Source organism: Cavia porcellus, unplaced genomic scaffold (assembly GCF_034190915.1).
Source record: "Cavia porcellus strain 051 isolate PalLab524CR breed Dunkin Hartley unplaced genomic scaffold, mCavPor4.1 scaffold_19, whole genome shotgun sequence".
NCBI classification, from domain to species: Eukaryota; Metazoa; Chordata; class Mammalia; order Rodentia; family Caviidae; genus Cavia; species Cavia porcellus.
The window spans coordinates 35,026,435-35,047,829 of record NW_026947502.1 but is presented as its reverse complement, the minus strand read 5'-3'; the positions used below and the strand labels follow the sequence as shown (position 1 = coordinate 35,047,829).

Here is a 21,395-nt window from a genome sequence, read left to right as displayed (position 1 = left end):
GTTCTCAAAATTTCCATAACTCTTAATCATTTCTGACAAATTTTTATACAAGAAAATTTGTTTCATTTCACATTAGTCTTTTTAAACAAACCTAAAATGGAAAAAGAACAGTCATCAAAGTACGGGGTAAACAAGGAAGCTCCATAGAAAATACATACCAGCTTCAACTGCAAACACATTTCCTCTTTCTGTTTTAGGTAGAAGTTCAGTACGCTCTTTATTTGTGACAGGAAATCTCTGAATTAGGCTCCTAACAGCATGTTTTGTATTATGAGTCAAATTACAGGTCATCATCGCATGAGCTGTTTCTGATCCATCTTTCTTCTTCACAGTTAGGTATCTATTTGCTCCCTTTCTAAATATTAATAAAAATCATTTATTTACTATATGTAATCAATTTGTTTACATATAATGTATACCCACTTAGAAAATACAAGCAAAACATTGAAAAAAATCAAAGTGTTTTGTAGACTCAAGAGACTACAAGGCTTTTTAGTTAAAATTTCAAAATGCTGCAAATCTAATTTTAAGTAAGTAAAAGGCTTACTTACCCAGAACTACTAAAGTTTGTCTTTAGCTAACTTCACAGTAGATTAACATTACCAATTAATACATGCTGGGAAGTAGGGGGGTTGCAAAAAAAATGAAAAATAATAATGAAAAATTTATAGTTGACTCTTCAGATTAGTATATTCCACTAAATGTTTCCATAGTATATTGGCTAATGTCACACTCCTGTGAAAACCCATTAATACAGTCAGTTTTAGAGGCTGAACCAGAAATGCATAAAGGTCCTTTATTAACAATTATATAAGGCACTTTTCTTTAACAAAATAAAGTTTTAAAACTTCTGATTCTACTCTTCAATTATAAGACAATGACGACCTAAACTTTTATTTACTGGAGGTCTGTTCTTCAATTAATATAGACCTGATTGTATCTTTTATGACTTTTGCAGCTCCCAGAAATCTAGGTACAATGTTGCACACACAGCAAACCTCCAAATGTTTTGATTAATTTAATAATAATACATTCCTATAACCTAGCAATATAGTACTGGTTAACAGCTCAAGCTGTGAAGGCACACAGACCAGAATTGGAATCCCAGTCCTAACATTTACTAGCTTGTAAAACTATAACCAATTATTTAATGGCCCTAAGACTGAGATAAAAGAATATATATTTCAAAGGACCATTCATATGATTAAGATGGTGCCATGTAAAGTATAGCAGCTCTCATAGAATAGGTTCTAAATAAATGAAAGCTATCACAATTATAATCAGGGAAAATATCATTTCTTAAATTTAAAAAAAAGTATACAAATATTTTACAAAATGCTTTACAATTTTTTACTATCATAATATAAGGTATTATAAAAATAAGCAATAGTCACAAATATAATGAAAATTAAAAGCACGATTTTATAATTTTCCCAGATTTTCATTAGGTTGAAATCTATCAACAATATCTTTACTGTAGGAAGGTATTAAATCAGAAATTAATGTATACAATTTTATTTATATGTCTTTTAAGTGAGGCTTTCATTTTACCAAAATATTTACTTTCTAGAAATTCCTTAATGAATTTCTTTAAAGAATTAGAAGATTTCCATGTATCATCAATTCTTTGAAAAGTGTTCAGTCATACTTTAAAGTATGAAATAAAAAAGTTAAAACTTAATCTGATCTAAAAATTTTAGTTACTTCCATGATAAATCAAAATTACTGAATCATAGAGACATTCTCTATAGTGGGTTCTTTTCCCATGGACATTTCAGAAACTCCACAATAAATACCTGCTACAGATTCATCATTCTCTGTGTGGTTCATGTCACAAAAGTTTAACTGCAGAAGGATACTGAAACTACTGCTAGAACAAAAAGCAACAGACTACTGTTCATTTAGTAATACTTTTTCAACTAATTATATGACCAAAATTAAATTGTTTTATTTCTCTAACAGTGTATACAGCCTAATAAAGCCTATAATCCATCCGGCAATTCCAGATTTTCTTAAAAGTTATCTCAGGAAGGTTTACATTTCCTCTTTAACTAATTTTCTATTATTCATTTAATTATTTACCATGTATTATCTGAGCATCTACTATCTGCCATATGGAAGAAACTGAGATTATAAACTAAAATACACACTCTTCCTCAACAAGCCTACTGACAAAATAATGGATCAAATAGAAAATTTCTTAACACAAGTTGCCTAATACAGTATTTGTACATAAAAATAATTCATATAAAGCAAGTTTAAATATATAGTCATTACCATGTAAAATTTACTGAATTCAACATTAGCACAGCTGATAGGGCAAAAAGATATCATTTATCTGATATGCTTGTTTTAGTAAAAGATTCAACCTCTGGCTATTACTAGTACCTGTTCCTATTACATTTACTACTACAGTGTCAATGCTATGATACCATTCTAAGGTAACTGATATAGTTCAGTGGAAAAGCCCAAGCTTAGTATGTGCAAGGTCTTGGATTCAGTCCCTAGAACTCGTCCCTGCCAATAAAAAAAAAAAAAAAAAGAAAACAATATAACTAAAAAAAAAAAAACAATGTAACTAATCAAATTTAATAGTTTTAATATTAATCAAATTGTCAACTTAAAGACCATATTACTGTTTAACTCAATAATCATGTCTTAGTATGTTCTACTTCCCAAATCAAATAATTTAAAAGAGCAGGTAAAGAGCCAAAATGACTCAAAGAAAATGACTACTTAAAACTGACAGCCACTAAGGAGTTACTGTTTCTAAAAAACCAAATAGTTAATTTACTGTCTCCACTTATATTTCCATTAGGCAGATAAATGCCAAAATTTAGCTCTGGATCATGTTCCCCCCAGTGGTGTAACATAGATTTACAATTAACTATTAGAGTTTGCATCATTCTAAGTTGAACTTTTTTATAGCTACATAGAATATAATAAAGTAACCAATTAACTATTTTGTCACTAAAATGAACATGGCTGCTTTCCTGTGGCACCACATTATGTGGTAAATACGATGCTCTTAGTGAGACATAAGTAACCTGAAGATAAGTCTATCTAATATTTTTGTTAAGACTCCTCATAGGGCTCAGTTCCACTAATATACACTCACAGTGAACCATAAAAATAATTAGCTAAACATTAAGAGTGTTCAAATCCTGGCTCTGACATTTGTTAGCTATGTAATCTGATTTGTAGCTATGTGATCTGATGTGATGTGATTTGTAGGCTTTACCTGCCTACAAATATTATACAGGTATAATATAGGTTATACAGGTATCAGATGTTATTAACAGAACCCATCTTACAAAACTATTGTAAAGTTCTAATGTTAACCATTAAATCCTGCCTACGGTTATCTTTGAACACAGCAGCATTTCTTTTTCAATGAATATCTAAAAATTTATTGAGTTCACTGTTTTAAAAAATCCATTTTTCCTCGGGGGATAATGGGGAAGCATGAAACCTTTGGAGCAGGAAGTAAGGGACATACTAACCAAAATATGAAAAGAGTTTTTCTTGTGTTGTGGTAGAGAGATTAGCCTCTTTAAACTTTATTACTAAGAAAACAGGTTTCCAAAGTGAAAGGACTAGCCAAAGACTCTAGATTAATCACATTCAGTTGTGCAGCAGGATACAAAGTCAACACATGAAAACCAGTAAGTTCCACAATATGAATAATAAAATCATCAAAACAAATTTAGAGAAATAATACTGTTCACAATAACATCCAGGAACAGTAAAATACCTAGAAAGTAACTAATCAAGGATGTGAAAGTCCTCTACGACAAAAACAACAGTACTCTGAAAAAATTAATTTAAAGAAGATGTTAGAAAATGGGTATCTCCTGCTCCTGGATGGGCAAAACCAACATAAAACAATACAATCCTGGGTAAAATAACCAAAGCAAAAGGCACCACAATTTTGGACTTAAAGTTATACTACAAAGCTATGGTGATAAAAGCAGCATGATATTGGGGGGAAAAAGATATGTGGATCAACAGAAGATAGAGAAACAACTTCAAGCACATTCAGCTACCTGATCTTTAACAAAGGGACCAAAAACTTACTCTGGAGGAAAGACAGCCTCTTTAACAAAAGATGCTGAGAAAACTGACTATCCACATGCAGAAGAATGAATCTAGACTCATTTCTCTTACCATGTATAAATTAAAATCAAAATGGTTCAAAGATGTAAATATTAACATTGGAATACATAATCTAGGAAATAAAACAGGTAAAATTCTTAAGGCACAGGCACAGGTAAGGGCTTTTTGAACAGAATCGCTACTGCATAAGAGAACACCTAGAATTGATAGTGAGATCAAATCAAATTAAAAAGCTTCTGCAGAGCAAAGGAAACAACCAAGAGTAAAGTGACAACCCACAGAATGGGCAAAAAATTTTGCAAGCTTTTCCTCAAAGGACTAACACGTAAAACACACAAAGAATTACAAAAAGTAGAATCCTCTCCCCAAAATAGAAGACCTGATTTAAAAAAAAAAAAAATGGGCAACTGAAATGAACATTTCTCAGAAGAAGAAATAATCTGGCCAATAAATACATGGGGGGGGGGGATTGTTCGCAATGGAGTACTACTTTGCCATAAAAAAGAGTAAATGATTCATTTGTAGGAAAATGGATGCACTCTGAGTTCATAATGTTAAGCAAAATAAATCAGATATATAAGCTTAAATATCACAGTTTCTCTTACATGAAAAACCAAAACTATAACTGAAGATCAAAATAAAAGACAGCTATTAGAAAAAAAGGATATGGATGGAGGTGGGAAAGGAAGGGAAGGGAAGGGAAGGAAAGGGAAGGGAAGGGAAAAAAGTACAGCTAGGAGGGAAAAGAGGGGAGTATGTAAAAAGAAATAAGCTGTGTTACATACATGCATCAACTCCTCACAATGAATGTAATCTTTATGTACTGCAAACATGTACTAATAAAACTTAAAAAGAAAAAAAATGAAGGACCTAACCAAAGCTAAAGAATGAGAAAACGGGAGTCTTAAAATAGAAATCAAGTATCCTGATCTGTACTCATACCTAGTTGCTTTTAAAATACGTATAAAATATACTTAATGCTACAGTATACGAAGTTGTACTCAAGGATTTCAAGGAAAGAGACAATATGGTAACTACTTTTAGGTCAGGATTATCTGGTGGTGAAACACTATTCTGCTTAAATGGTTATGTTTTGATCTGCGCTGTTTCGTTGTTATGCCCTCTTTTATCTCAATCTCCACTCCATTATTTACTTTTTTATCTTTATCCTTTTAATTAAAGGAAAAAAAATAGCAGGATATATTATAGTAACCCACTTTGACTTTCCATTACCTCGATTTAAAGCCCTGTATTACTCTCACCATCTGGTTTTTAACTGATGTTCCCCTATTCTGTTTTGCTGGATAGTATCAGGTTCGAAAGTTTAGGCATCAGCTGTGAAGATAATGAGATTCATTATAGCGCCCATTCTCGTTGACTTTTATCTACTTTTGAAGACCTACAATGTCTCCAATGTTTTGGTTTTGTCGGTTTTATTCTTTACTGTTTTGTTCAATTGTATTATAACTAACGATATAGGCAATTCTATTAGAGATAGCGGGAGGCATTATGGTAACCATTGTTGATCACCTTGTATTATGTTTTTATATTATCTATTATGTCCACCCTTTTGACTTGACCGATTCTGTTCTGTTATGTCACATTTGGTTTTACTCTCTTCCAAAAAAGTAGTAAGAACCGTGGGAGCAATGAAACCCAAAATGTGTAATAGTCATGGTACAAAAGAGAGGAAAAGAAAGTGCTCTAAACTATATAACTGCATGTATATTTAAGTGTATAAGATAGAAAATGATATCACAGAGTTTTATTGGATCATTGAACAGAACTGTTTGCAGTATCATTGATGGAATGTCCACTTTACAAGCTTTAATTTTGTGACTTGAACAATTATTTCTAAGATGACAATATGTAATCCATTAACTAGTGATTTCCTACTGTTCACTTTTTTTTCTGTAAATCTGTATAACTTGTACCCTTTCTCTGCTTTTTTTTTCTTTTCTCCTTAAATAAAATTTAAAAAAAATAAAATAAAATACGTATCAATGAACCATAATACCAGGCACAAAAATAAACAAAAAAGATAAGCTAACTAGGTAAGTCAATGAATTAATGCTACAAGATTAAAAAAAAAGCATGAGAAGTCAGTATAAATTCTTATACAAACGAAAAGAACTTAAGATATAAATTCAAAGTGACTTTGTTCATTTAAAAATTTTTAAAAAGGAAAAGGATTTGAAAATAACAAACACCACCACATAAATACTATACAAAATCTGCTCAAAGATCAAAAGGACATCAAAAGGACTAGGACATTTCATAACAAGGTTTGTGTCTTTAACATTATAGGTGTTAGATTCTAGGTAAATGGTAAATAAGCACCATTGCCTTGCTTCCCTTACTAACGCTTTCTTTCCTTTTCTTGTCTTTTCAATGTTTTCTAATTCCCCTCTGCCTTTTTTTGTTGTTGTAGTTTGGTACTGCGACTTGAACTCAGGGGCTGTACTGTTGAACTACATCCTGGGTTCCTCATTTTCCTTCTTGTCTTGATGAATTTCTTGTTCACTCCTTTCTCAAATGTTTCTGTATTCTAGGTTGTTCCTTAAATGACCATGCTGAGGCAATGTGTAGCTACTAGACAGAAGTACAGGCAGTGTATTCCCAAGGTCTGTTCTAAGATCATTCTTGAAGTCTGCTGTTTAGAATTTAAGACTATAGCAATGACATGGTTAAATGGAGGGAGGGGGGGATCGACCTCATGACCTTGCACTTGCCAAGTAGGCACTTAACGCTGCTCTGCTAAACCCCCAGTTATAATTGTGCATTCTAAATAGTTGTTTCCAACAGAGGCCAAAAACCTCTTACTTACAATTCTAAAATTCAAACTGTTCTGAAAACCGGAAACTTTTTGTAAGCATGAAGCTATCTATTTATCCTAATTAAACTGGAGTGAAGTTATTAAGTCTTTACCTTGGTATAAATATTTATACATTTTCTAGTATAAATATTAATGCAATTAAAAATGATTCCCATGCCTTATTAGGACACTATATAACATATTGTAAACACATCCTAATATCTTATTAGACTCTGAAATATCTGAATCTCAAAACATGTTTGGCCCATGTATTTTTGGATAAAATTCTGTGTGTTTTCACTTTCAAGTATAGCAGTTTTACCTGTCCAATGGACTATATACAAGTAATATGTGCAGCTCAATAATTTAACCACTGTTGTAGCACTGGCCTTAAAGATGAAAATACACACTGACCTAACCTAAGTTCCCCTCAGGCAGTAATCAGGCATTCATATATGTAAGACATCTGAACATCAGCTACTTTCATGTTAGGACCATGTTTTTGTTAACATTTTCTCAATAAAGTGTTGTTTTCCCTCTTTTCAACCTAAAAACAGGTAAGCTGAAATAATATCATTTTTCCTCTCTTTATCAGTGGGTCTCAATCTGGGCAATTTTCCTCCACAGGGAACTTTTAGCAATGTTTAGAAGTATTTGTAGTTGTTCAAGCAGTTTTCTTTTAATCTCTTTTTTAAAAAAAAGAAAAAGAATTTGCTAAATCCCCAGCTTGGAGCAAGACTTGAGGGAAAAAGCTGAACTTGATACAGACCTGAATGAGTTTATCTGCATACAATATAATTAAGAATGTAAAACTAAGACTATAACTATTGGAAGATACATTTATATTTTTTAATAATCTTTTTTTTTTTAAGTAGGAAAAACTATCAGCTCACCCTTTACTTTTAGAGACCAAACCAAGAGACTGACTCAATCGATGAATAAAGGCTCTTTCAGTACTGGTCAAAGAAGAAGGAAACTCCATTTCTGCAGAGAAGAAAAAAAGAAAGTACTATCTGTGGATAAGTAATTTTCTTTCAAGCAATACACAATTTGAAAAACATTTACAAGCATATAATCAAGTCTGTTCTACTTTATATGAAAAGAAGATATCCGGGCCGGGGATATAGCTCAGCGGCGCAAACCTGGCAAGCCCGAGATTGTGAGTTCGATCCCCAGTACAAAAAAAAAAAAAAAAAAAAAAAAAAAACATTCAAAGTAACAATGCAAACCAGAATTCTAATTTTTTAATGTATTAATCCTAAAAATAATAAAGAACTACGACATCACCAAAAAATTATTTGTGCTGGAATCTTGAGTTGTTATAATTACTGATGAGCATATTTAGTACTATTTTAATTTAGTTCTTACTTGCTTAATTAACAAAAAACTGTGGCACACCTGCAATCCCAGCACTTGGAGGTGGCAAGAAGGATTGCTGTAAGTTTGAGGCCAGCCTAAATTACATAGTGACAGTCGTTTAAAAACAAACAAAAAATTAACAGAAAGCTTATTTCTTTAATGAGGTCTGCTCAAGGTTTATGAATTTTCAAAATGAAACTCCATTGCCTTTGCTTCCAAAACCGTATGAATTCATATTTCACTACTTCAGGCTAGGTTTACTGTTACCCAGCGCTGAGGCTTTGCCTCTGTTTTAAGTTCAAAATCACTTAGTCCAGGTCAGGTCCGAGTCTGGACTGTAAAAAAGTTTCTTTTAACTAAGCTACCAAACCGAAATTAGAATTTAATATGCTATAGACATACCACAGGCCAGTAGTTGGCCTTGTATTACATGACCCAAGAGGAAGACGCTTTGTATGCCAAGTAAAGTATTTGGCATGATGCTTCTACGATTTAAACAAACCACTGTGACCTGCATGTTCACATGTCTGATTTTCTTCCACTTTTATACGCCTGTAGCTTCAACGCACCTTATTTAAGGCGACCCCTAGAGCAGCTAACCAACAATTAAAAGACCATAGGCTTAGCCGCCATAAGGTGGTGAAAAAGGTCCAGTCCAGAGCAACCTGACCTTTATTCGCAATGCCAGACAGAGGCCCCCTATCCCCGCCGACCCTCGAGAACTTGTAGGTTCTCGCATTCCCAACCTGGCCAGGCGCGCGCTCCCTGGAGGACCTGCTGGGCGCCCCCTTCCCGTCCCGTGGTGGGTCCGCTCCGCGCCAGGCTGGGTCGGGTCCGGTGGGAGAGCGACAGGCGAAGGGCGAGCGCCGCGGGGGCCCGTACGAAACCTCACCTCTCTGGTCCCCGTATCGGAAGCGCTCCAGAGCAATATTAACTGCGATCTTCACCTCCTCGTCGATACGAATATCCTTCAGCCCCTTGGCCCGGCGGCCGCCCCCAGCACCACAGGCGACAGGGCCGCCGCCTCCGCCTCCGCCGCCTCCGCCTCCGCCGCCACCGCCCGGAGCCGGCGGCCGCGGGGAGACGCTGCTGGGCCTGGACATGGCCCTGAGGCGATGTTCTCCCAGCGTAGAGGCAGCCAGCTTGCTGGTGACAGCCAGTGACAGGGGCTCCGGGCCTCGAAGACCACTGAAGAGACGCGGCCGCTCCACAGGCAGCAGACGCCCGGCCTGAGTCACAAGGTCCTAATCACCACAGCAGCAGAGAAGGCGCCGGCGCCACTACAGCCCCGGCGAGGCGGACAGCGCAGACGTGATGACGTCACCCGGATCTACGGTCACGTGACTTCGGCGCGTCGGCCTGAGGTGCTAATCCGTGGCTCGGCTCCCAGCAGGGGCTGCCTCCTAGCTGATGCTGCTAGCCTCCGCTGGCCGCCCGGGGGTTCTGTTTCATCCTTTTATTCAGTTACTTATGAGTTCGCCTAATCATGCACTTGTTCCTTCAGACTGGCCTCCTGCTCTGTGCCCAACACTGCTACACGTACATTATACACTAGGGGCTTGGCAGGTTCTCGCTTCCATCCCACGGTTTGTATTCCAGTGAGAGCAGTTTGCCAAATTGAGCAAATAAAAATATCAAGATGACCAATTTGGATTGCACAATAAACAGTAAGTTTTAGTATACATCTTTCCCATGTAATATTTAAGAACCGTAAAAATGTATTCATGATTTCACAAGTTCAGATTAACTGGGAATCTGTTTTACCTGGCAACCCTAAATGAAGATGACAGGCCAAAAACAACTAAGTGATTAAATGATAGTTATGAAAGTTTGCTATTTAATGGAATATGCAAGTGGGACTCAGTATGAAGGAGGTTAGAGATGGTTATCAGAGCTCTCACTGGCTGGCGTACCATTAGATTTAATATAAATCTAATTCCAACCACCCTAATTGCTACTACTCTATTCTTCCTATGTTCATTCTCCAGAAAGAAAGAATTGTGGTCGTTTTAAAAAGCATAAGCCAGCTTGGATCACACTTGACCTAAAGCACTCCAATTGCTCTTTGCAGCAGCTAAGACAAATCCTGAAGTCCATACTGTGACCTGCAGGTCCCCTTGTGATTTGACCTCTCCAGCACCCTCCCTGTCACACTTCATAGACGCACTGGTTTTTTTGTGTTTGTTTGTTTTGTTATGTTTTTTCTATCTATTGAACACACCATGCCACTTGCCCTGAGGAACTTTGCATTTGGGTAGTCTCCTGCACAAGATTATTTTCTTCTTAGAACTTCATCTAGATGCCGATTCTCATCATCTAAAGCAAGAGTCCATTCCTTAGACTTGCTCTCTCACATCAATGGGCTATCATTTGCAGGTTTTTTGGAATTATTTTATTTACTTTCCCCACTAAGATATAAGTTCCTTAAAAGCGGAAATCTTAGTTATTTTTATTGCTGTTTCATCCACACACAGTATTTAAAAACCTAAAATTAGTATTGATGATCTTTGCCATCAAAAGACATTCACTATAATCCTTGAGCTCCTGCTTGTCTCTAAATAGTAGATAAAGTCCTACAAGCAAGGATAGGTCCTATATTCTGGCCCTCACTAAAACAAGGTGATGTTATAGTTTAGATCTAAAATGTCCGGCAGAAGTTTTATGCTCAGAGGTGAGGTCTGGTCAGAAGAGGAGCTCACTAGGAGTTTTCACAGGAAGGGTGAATCTGTCCTGATATGCATTGAGCAGTTTCCTTCTGCCATGTTAGATCAGCCTTTGAGCCAGTCAACCATGAACTGAGCCCCCTAATACCTTAAACTGAAATAAACTTCTCTTTCTAAATTCCCCTTTTGTCCCAGAGATGGGAAAGAGACTAATATGATAGATTATTCTAATTTCCAGAAATGTGTTACAGACTATAAAATGTTGGGGCCAGGGATTTAGCTCAGTGGTAGAAGTGCCTGCCTGGCAAGCATGAAGTCGTGAGTTTGATTCCCAGTACAAAAAAAAAAAAAAAATCAGAAAATCTGGCAAAGAGAATGAGCAAATACCATACAACCCCTATATATAGCTATAAAGAAGGAGAATTAGCAACTCCACTTCAGTTAAAGAACTTACTGCAATCCTGACCATGTTGGTCACTTTCTGATAGTATTTAATAGAATGTTGCACAGTTACAAATATAAATAATTTGAGAATTAAAATCAAAAAAATCCACCAAAGAAATTTGCATATATGATCAAACTTTTACTTGTCTTGGAGATTGAAGTGAAAAAGTTCTTTCTAAATTGAAACCTTAAATCTACTATTAAATCAGTTAAGTTTTGGTGTCTTCCCACTGAATTATTTTAATATCAAAAATACTTCTAAATAATAGTAAAAAATTGTGTTCAGCCCTAACAGGACAACATAAATTAACTAGGAAAAATCTAAAACAATGCTTTTTTATTTGAACAAGTCATGTTTAGCCTTTCTAGAACATGCTAAGGATTGTAATAAATTCTTTAATTGAAGTGGAGTTGCTAATTCTTCTTTATAGCTATATATAGGGGTTATATGGTATTTGCTTATTCTCTTTCCCAGACTTTTTGATTTTTTTTTTTTTTTGAACTGGGGATCAAACTCACAACCTCATGCTTGCGAGGCAGGCACTTATACCATCTTTTCCAAACTTTTTCACCTCATTTTATACATAGAAAATATTTGCATGACCTCCTAGGTATGGTAAAGAATTTTGGTGCTCATAAATTTCCATGTTTCTCTTCTTCCAGAAACCAACACTAGACCACATTGCTCTCATCTTACCCAAAGTCCCTGCCTCTGTTGTGAAGGCATATGGATGAATTCTGGTAAGTAGACTGTAGGTAGAATTGATATATACTGTGATTCTTCCTTTCTCTGATCTGCAGCCAAATAGTGAAGAAAGCAATTACAAATAATGAAAGGCCAAAGTCAAGAGAGAACTTCGTGCTGTTAAATTGAAATCAGGGGTATCGGTATGAACGTATCCTAATATCAGTGAATACTTCCAATCCCAAAATCTTATTTCCTAAATATTATTTCCCATAAAAGGAGCCAGAATTCCCTAGAATAAAGGTTAATTATAGGGCTTGTATGGAACAAAGACAGGATGATCCTGAAACATCTTAAAGAATCAAGAACTAAGGGGGCTGGGGATTTAGCTCAGCGGCATAAGCACCTGCCTTGCAAGCAGGCGGTCATAAGTTCGATCCCCAGTACCGGAAAAAAAAAGAAAAAAAAAGATTGAAAAAAAAAGAATCAAGAACTAAGGGGTTGCTTGTAAGAGATACAGACTCTTCAAAAGAACAGAGGAACCAGCTTCTAGAAACTACTGAAGGCCAAAAATGCTATAATTTGAGTATCAAAATAGTTACAATATTGGATTATAAACTCATGAAATAACTATCCTTGAACCCATAGCTATATTAATGAACAATTAAATGAGCAAATAAATGGGAGAAAAAACATTTCTTCCTAATGGAAAAACTTTACTTGATAAATATAAAAAGGATGATGGAAATACAAAATCATCATTAGGATAAAACACAATCATTCAAGTAATAATCATTCCCAGATACTAAAAATAGTGGGCAAAGCTGTGATAAACAATAGAATATTTGCCTGGCTTGTGAATATTTCTCCCCAAAGAGTGGAGTTAGAATCTAAAAATACAATTTCTCCTATCCCCAGCAAAAAGAGTCTTCACAATGTCTGTCGAGTTATTTCAAAATCAGTGTAGATGTGTTCTACTACTTAACATAGGGTAAACAAGTGAAAGCATATTATAATACATGTTAACATGGTATATAGGTTACCTGACCATGAGGTATCATATCTGTACCTTCTAAAGAGTACTGTGTATCAATAACAGATCCTGGATGCAGGGCTAATCTCTGGGACAGTATACATATAATGTGTTAATAAGAGGACAAATATTTGATACTTGGCCACCAAGATATTGTCAAAAGACAATAATGCAGCAGTTTGTTCTAAAATATAAATTGGCTTTGTGATTCTAGAATTGAGCAGCACTTCACTCCATGAAACAGAATGTGTTAACAGTGAGTTGTACTGGGGTGGTTAGTTTTTAAACAGAAGCAAACCAAAGAAAGCAAAAACGAAGAACAAAAGCAGATTGGTCATTTTAAAATTACTTTCATTATAATATAGGAATAGGTGGGGGATTTAGCTCAGCGGCATAAGTGCCTGCCTTGCAAGCTTGTGGTCATGAGTTCGATCCCTGGTACCGGGGGGGGGGGGGGGGGGGGGGGGGGGGGGAACAATATAAGAATAGGGAAATGATTGAAAAATTACTGATTTGTTAATATCAGGTTACTTCAATGTATTTTTTTAGGTTACTTCAATTTAGTGGATTTTAATCATAATGATTAACACAGGAGACTTTACTATCAAGGTCATTGAAACTGGGCTGCTCGAGGAATTTGTCCATATTCATTTATTCCCTCAAAATCAGTCTCTCTCTCTCTCTCTCTCTCTCTCTCTCTCTCTCTCTCTCTCTCTCTGTCTCTCTCTCTCTCTCTCTCCCACTTGACTTCTTAAGTCAGATAAAAATTCGACTTTGGTGATATAGACCTTTACATGAATAACTTCATTTTTATTTTTGTCTGATTTGTTGAAATCACTAGAAGGACTAGAACTTAGTCCAATATGGTGGCCTCTGATAAATTTTAGTTTAGCTTTACTAACTGTGTTGAAGAATACTAATGCTCATCAATAAATGCATTTTCTTCTTCTTCCTGAGCCTTATGTATTTCCCAATGCCTTCATATTAGCCAGGGGCAAAAAGACTGTTGGCTATTGGAATGTGGCTGGAACTGATATAACATGTCCAGGCTTGGCCTCTAAATCCTTTTTTTAACCCTCCATTTTCTGCCTTTCTCATCTGTTGGAAGTTTTAGAAAACAATATGCCCCTAGATAGAACAGCCCTAGCTTCCTGAATGACTGTGATAACGTTTCCTTGTCAATCTTCATTGAGTTGTGATATAAGGAAAAAAAAACCTCATTTGTGGTAGGCCAGACATGTGGAGGTGTTGGCTATCACAGTGTAGTAGAGTGTTACTCTTATGACCTCAGGTGAATCATACTTACCTGTTTCCACATCCTTTTATACTTACTTCTCTGACAATTACACCGTTCTTTGGTTATGTACCCTGGCTTGGCCATTGAAATATCAACAAATAAGGCATAAGTACAAGCAAAAGTATTTGTGCATTAGGATTTCCCCTCTGCTGCTTGTATAAAGCCTTCTAACAGGTAAAGAAACTTAGGCTACCTTGCCAAAGATATATGACCCAGCCATTAGTCAGCACCAAAGGCTAAACATGTGAAAGAGACCACATTGGAAAATCAATGCACAGACAATGACCAGATGACTTCAGCTGCACAAGTGACCCAAAGAAAGATCAAAAGAAGGGCTTCCTAGCTAATCATAACCCAAATATTTTACACACTGAGTACATGAGAAAATAAAGTGGATATTGCTCCCAAACAATAATTTTTAGATTTTATTTGTTTTACAGAAACAGAAAACTAACACAGTCAACTTATTTTGACTTCTGTGTTGGAATAGAAATAAAGCTAATCTCCCTCAGAAATGACCAGGCTGAGAGAATCAACTTCAATTATTTCAGTTCCTGTCCATCTACTAAAGACAGAGGACATCACTACCTTGATATGCCTGAAAACGCTCTGTGGTATACCAGCATGTCACAGCACAGTGATCTTGACAACTACTCAAGGCTTTCTTCTCATCTATAAAATTGGCCTGATAGAGTAATATACAGAACCCGCCATAAAACAAGTATATATACTTCAGCAGTTTTGTGTACTAATGAATATCTGGAAGCTAATGGCCATCACTCTGAGCACTTATTATTATTGTACAGGCCAAAGGTAACTTGTATTAATCTCATGGTATTTCAATAAATTTGGTATTATAATATTTATGCAAATTTTTCGTTTCCTGATGCATATATATTTTGACAGACTCTGTAATCCTAAAATATAACTGGTGTGCTTTTAGTATTGCTGTACAGATACTTCCTTCCACCTTAGTCCCCTTACCATTCCCATTTGCCATTCTTCCACCTTTCTTTCTCATGCAGGTAGGTTATTAAGATCTATTATTTCAAAGAATAATGTCTTGCTTGATTTTGGCTGCCTGGAACTCAAGAGAGGAAGATGTCATAAGCTAGTGACTCACAAAGCAGGATGCTGATTCTTTACTTGCACAAAGGAGAATAAAATAAATCCTGGATGGTTTGGGAGACCCTAGAACAGAATGGATCCTCATATGAATGTGCTGCTGCTATGGTTTGAATAGTTTGTTGTCACCCAAACTCATGTTGGAGTTTTATTTTCCTTGTGATATATTAATAGGAGAAAAACTTAATACAACTGTTTAGAGGTAAGGATTTTGGGAGACGATTTTGATTAGGTAATGTCACCAGTGCAGTACTTCCGTTATTGAATACTAATGGTTTTATAAGAAAAGACAGATAAGAACATGCATGTTCACGCCCTGCCTCTTACCATATAATGTCCGGCACTGCTTACAGACCCTGCCAGCAAGAAGACAGTAACCATATGCAACCCTTCAACACTGGGCCAGAACCATGAGCCAAAATAAACCTCTTCTCTTTCTAACTTGCCTAATGTATGGTATTATGTTATTATCAACAGAAAATGAACTAAGACAGCTGCTTTCCTTAGTGGATTTCCAGAGACAGCCCAAGAAAGAAGGCAGGGGTAATGTGTCAAGGTAGGTGGGGCTCAGTGCAACAGAGGATTCCTGATGTTTAGAATTGGCTAAGGCACACCAGACCTGAAGGAATCATGCAGTTGGGAGCAAGCAACAAGTGACCTAACAGTGGCTTATGTTGTTTGACAACCAAGCATCAAAAACCTCTTTCCATGCAGATACATTAATACCTACTCACTTTCCCAGAACTTAGAAGCAAACCTAGAAAACACCTAGGGGACCCCTGAATTATCTAACATTAGATAAATTATACAAAAATTAAGTTCTGTTATATCTGAATCTATCAAATGAAATGTCTCTACCTGATGTTTAAGTAATTGTAAAATCACTTCCAAATGTATCATTTGATATATATAATGACAAACATATTTTAAATGGATATTTTGCTATATGCTGTATATCTATCTCCCGGCCTATCTATTGCCATAGCAATCTTTTTTTTTTTTTTCCTTTTTTTTCTTTTTTTTTTTTTTTTTTTTTGTCTTTTTGAGACAGTGTCTTACTACACAATTTAGGCTGGCCTTGAATTCACTTGTATCCCAGGCTGGCCTTAGACTTGTGGCAATCCTCTTGCTTCAGTCTCCCAAGTGCTGGGATTACAGGCATGCACCACCATGCCCAATCATAGTGATCATTTTGTAGTATATATTAATAATTTAGCCACAAGGTGGTACTAGAAAGCCATCTATTTGCTTGTGATCCTAGTCCTGAACGTTAAGATTTTAATATATAACTATGAACTATGCATTGTAATAACAACAGCAGTTACAATAAAAATTGAGATGGCAGCAATTGGGTTCATGTGAAAATACACATACATAAAACTCATACAAATATAATCTTTCTATAGAAAGATTATATCAAATATCAACTCGTTCTATTCTTTCTCCTTTCTGTCTCTATTACTATGTCATAGGATAGTCCAAGCATTGTGTGAAACACTAAATACTAATATATTCTGCACTCATAAATTTTTAAAAATATACATAGATGCAATTTCTTTGGTTTTAGATTTCAAATTTTAACTGGATTTCCTTTTGCAAAATGTGACTCAAAAAACATCTGAAACATTTCTAAACTGTCTCCCAAAAACTAAACCTCAGCCCAAAATGTGGACATAACAGGTCAGCAGATGCATTGGATAACTTCATGAGCACTTACTATCTCATGCTGAAGACATTTGAAGAGAGAAGGGAAATCACCTCTTCTCCCATAAAGGCTTGTACTATTTGGTCTTTTTATGTAGTTTTAAAAAGATGCACAGGTTTGGGGGTGCAGTGTTAAGAGTACTAGCCAACATGTACATGGCCCTGAGCTCAATGCCCAGTACTAAAAAAAAAAGTAATTATAAAAAGATACATAGTAAAGAAAAGAGATGGTAACTAAGAGAAGGCACATCACAACCTTGACAGATCTTCATTGGGAGCATGGAGAAACAGACTGAAGGCACTAAGAAATAGTAACCCTAACTGATCAGTGGGTCTAAGGTTGGGTAGCAGAGGAAATTTAAATTTACCCTATTGGGAAGTCAGCTACCGTGTAGTCTTAAAGACAGGAGCAATATAAATTTCTCAAGTGATACACATTCCTGTAGAATTGTAAGAAAATGGTGCTATGAGGATGTCAGTTAAGAGTAGTATATAAAAATTAAGTGTAGAAATAATGACACTTTACAGAATTTAACTGTGGTAGTTAAAAAAATTTAGGTAAGCATCTATGAGAGGATGCAATAGGTTGGGAAGACTAACACCCCTGGGTTTCTCTCTCAGGAGCCTGTTACAAAGAACTCAGATGGGAAGAGAGAGGGTCCATTCATGGAGCCCTTTCCTGGCATTATCTGAAGAGAAGAATACACAGAAATCTACCAAAAATAAAAAGGCTTATTACTGAATATGTAACATTTCCACTTTATTAAAGAGTCCAGTCTTTAAATGATAGGCAAAATTTACTCTATAAGTTGTTAAAGAAGAATTAGATACATTTGCCTATAGTTTAACAGTATAGACATAGCTCACAAAATAATGGTGTTTTCTTCCCCATGGCATACTTTATAAATATAATCTCTCACTGATAGTTTTCTTCAAAGTCTTTATGGACAAAATCCTAGTGATTACTGAATCTGGTTGATGGACATATGGATGTTCTCTGAAATATTCTATTTACTTGGGGGCAAGTCTGATAAGGGTAACAATTTTAAAAAAAATCACTAAGAGTCTTTCTAGCCTAACACAGAGTAAGCTAGTAAACTTACTTATACATGTGGCAAATGCAACCACCTACAGAAGTACAATTTTTGAAGTATAGAAGTACCTTTTTTGAATGATAGTTATCATCATCCAAAAGCAGTCACTTTCAAATAGAACACAAGAAAACCAATCAAAACAAAGCAGTGAAAGTGATATAGATTTGTCAGCCATTGTTGATTTCTTATTATTTTGTTTTGAAGTCCTGTATCAATTTCACTGTTTTGTTTTGGCTTTATTCTGTTTGGTTTTATTTTCTTAAAAATTAAAACTTAAAAAAAAAGCAGCCACTTTCAACAACTTGTACCAGAGGAAAGATCAGTCTGACACTGCCTGGAAAGGAATGGTGTTTAGGAATAATCCCTTGCCAAATGATTTGGACAGAGTTCTTTCATGCTTAATTTGGCAAATGAACTTATTACTAACACTGAAAAGGAAGAGGATCACATGGTGGGAAAAACTATATTAGTTTGCTCAGGTCATCATACCTAGTTTTATAGATCTGTTGGCTTTCATAACAAATTTATATTCTACAGTTTCAAAGACTGACAACCCCAACACCAACATCTGGCAGAGTTCAATTTCTGAAGAAAGCTTTCTTCCTGACTTGTAAATGGCCTCAACTTGCTGGGTGCTCATGTAGCCTTTTCTTGGTGTATGCAAGGTGTCTTAGTTACTTTTCTTTGGTTGTTGAAACAAAATACCTGATACACACAGTTTAAGGGGGAAGGGTTTATTTAGTTCATAGTTTGTAGAGGTTTCAGTCCATAATTAGCAGGACGGTGTGGCAGTTGGCCATGAGAAGAAATACCTAATGGTGGGTAGGAGGTAGCAAAAAAATAAATAAAATAAAAGTCAGAGGGAACCAAAAAGCAACCTTAGCAGGTTCTTTCTGCCTCTGTCATATTTTATCTAGGCTACTGAGATTAAGGCAGTGCCAAATCAATCAACAGTCTAATTTAGTAATCACACATCCTTAATCGCAGCATCATACAATCTAGATTCAGTCACCTCTGAAAAAAATCCTGTGGTCTTATTAGGCTTTGGGAGACATCTAGACACAAGCCACCAAAGTGGGAGAGCCTGCCCTCTCAGGTCTCCTCTTAAGAGGATGCTAATCAGACTCCCAGGAAGATGGCAGAGTGGTGGATAGCAGACAGAGCAGCCTCTCTGAAGGTCATTGTCCAGATGCTAGAATATAGCATTGTGAGGAAGCCAAGAAGGAAGGAAGTGGGTCCCCTGGACCCGGGAAGAATCTGAACTGTGAACTGAAGCCCACAGAGACAGTGAAAAGAAAAACTTCAAAGAAGAAGATAATCTGCGATGCCTTCACCCTGAAATGGGACTCACTGTGCAAGAGGAGCTGTTTGAACCTGGGGATGCATAGCCATGGTGACAGTTATGGCCGGCAAACCTGGAGGCCTCTGTAGAGAGATGTGGAGGTGGAAGGGAGTGGCGCACATGGAGGACTGCACTGGCTGGCAGTGAGTGCATAAAAGTTAGTCCTCCCATGGGGAGAGAGCAATTAGCCAGGAATCATTTTGGAGAGAGACTGGCTGAATTCAGAAACCAGAACTGCTGCCAGCTGCATCTAGCAGCTCCCAGCTAGGCACAGACTCGTGGAAATTGCTTCAACTGCAGTGAGCTCAGAATCTGGTTTCAGGAAAGGCCTGCTGAGATTATCCACTCCCTGCCAAGAAAGCAACTGCTGGCTTGCTGGGATATATTGGCACAATTCAGGACTCTGTCTCTACAGCTGTCTATGGCTTATTCTTCCTTTTAATTCTTTCATTTCTCTCCCTTCAGTCTTCTGCATCAGTTTCCCAAAGTTGATGTGATCCCCCTTTGTACTCAAACTTCTAATCTCTTTCTTTACTTGTACTTCTTTATTTTTCTCCTTAATCCATTTTAAAGTTTAACCCCTGAGGGCAAAAATGACATAGTATGGACTTATATATTGCATATAATTATCTGGTTTTTTACATTTTGTTATACAACTACAAATCTAGTTCATATGGTCAAAAGTTGCAAATTAAGGGTTAGGTCAGTTTGTGGTTTTCTGCTATGTTTGATGTTTTTGGTACCACTTTAGCCAAAATTGACATAACTGTTTTAAACAGCTGTTGGTCATGGTATTCCATGACTGAGATTAACTAAGGGTCATAGAAAATATGGTGGCACAGTGCCAAAGATCCAGGATGAGGCCAAACTAGCAACAACTTCTTTTCTCCAATAAACAGAAGAGGTATGGTCTTCCAACAAACTCAAAACCCAAAAACCAGCCCAACCTGGAAGATACCTCAGAGAAGTAAAAATCATATAATTCCTAAATCCTGCCAATAAAGCAACCCACCATAGGCAACTCACAAGCATCATCTGAGGAATTAAACTAAAAAGAGAGAGAAATTAAAATGAGAAGACACTTAAGCAAAATGCAACACCAAATATCCAGTTCACCAAAGGCAAATCCAGGGAGCAATGAGGTGGGACAATCTGAAAGCCCCTCATCAGGCCTCTCTGAAGTGATAACAACAAAGCAATTGAATGAGGTTCTGGAAAAAATGAAATCAGAAATAATCTCACAGATAACTACAGAGATTGTGAAAATACACACCATGCTTAGGGACATTAGAATGGACACAAAAAAATAGACGAGCTTAAGGAAAGTATGGAAGCTAAGCATAAGAAAGAAATGGAATCTGTAAAGCAGATTCAAGCAGATATCCAGGAGAATAAAAATTCCATTGAAAATATTCAAAGCATGTTAGGTCAATGTGAGGACAGGATCTCAGAGATTGAAGACAGGTTTGCAGTTAGCGACAAGGAAAAGAAAGATTTCTCAAAAACAGCAAGGGACCATGAGAAATCACAAGTTGCTAGATGAGACAAAGAATAACTTGATTGCTTAAAGTCAATGAAAAAGCAGGAGATACCACAAATGACATTTAAAAAAATGTTCACAGACATCATGGCAAAAAATCTTCCTGGTAGAGAAAAGGAATTTGACATACAAATAAACAAAGCATATAAAATTCCACCTAGCAATGACAAAAAAAAAA

The 21,395-nt window shown here is 36.2% G+C and overlaps 1 protein-coding gene across 3 annotated transcripts in view; it reads right to left on the bottom strand.

The window, feature by feature from the left end:
• Window positions 1-9,604, bottom strand: part of Ythdc2 (YTH N6-methyladenosine RNA binding protein C2) — a 71,185-nt gene extending 61,581 nt beyond the window's left edge. Inside the window, exons 1-3 of one of the 3 annotated variants that reach the window (XR_010041143.1) lie at window positions 9,183-9,604; window positions 7,825-7,915; window positions 159-355 (exon numbers count right to left, since the gene is read on the bottom strand). Coding sequence is in view for 2 of the 3 variants with exons in the window: in XM_003473272.5 (XP_003473320.1) it covers window positions 159-355; window positions 7,825-7,915; window positions 9,183-9,393 (499 nt within the window). In the remaining variant the exon portion in view is untranslated. Of the gene's footprint in view, window positions 1-158; window positions 356-7,824; window positions 7,916-9,036; window positions 9,152-9,182 lie in introns of those variants that run through there. The other 2 variants (XM_003473272.5, XM_063230940.1) reach the window with 2 other exon arrangements.
• Window positions 9,605-21,395: the final 11,791 nt, after the last annotated feature.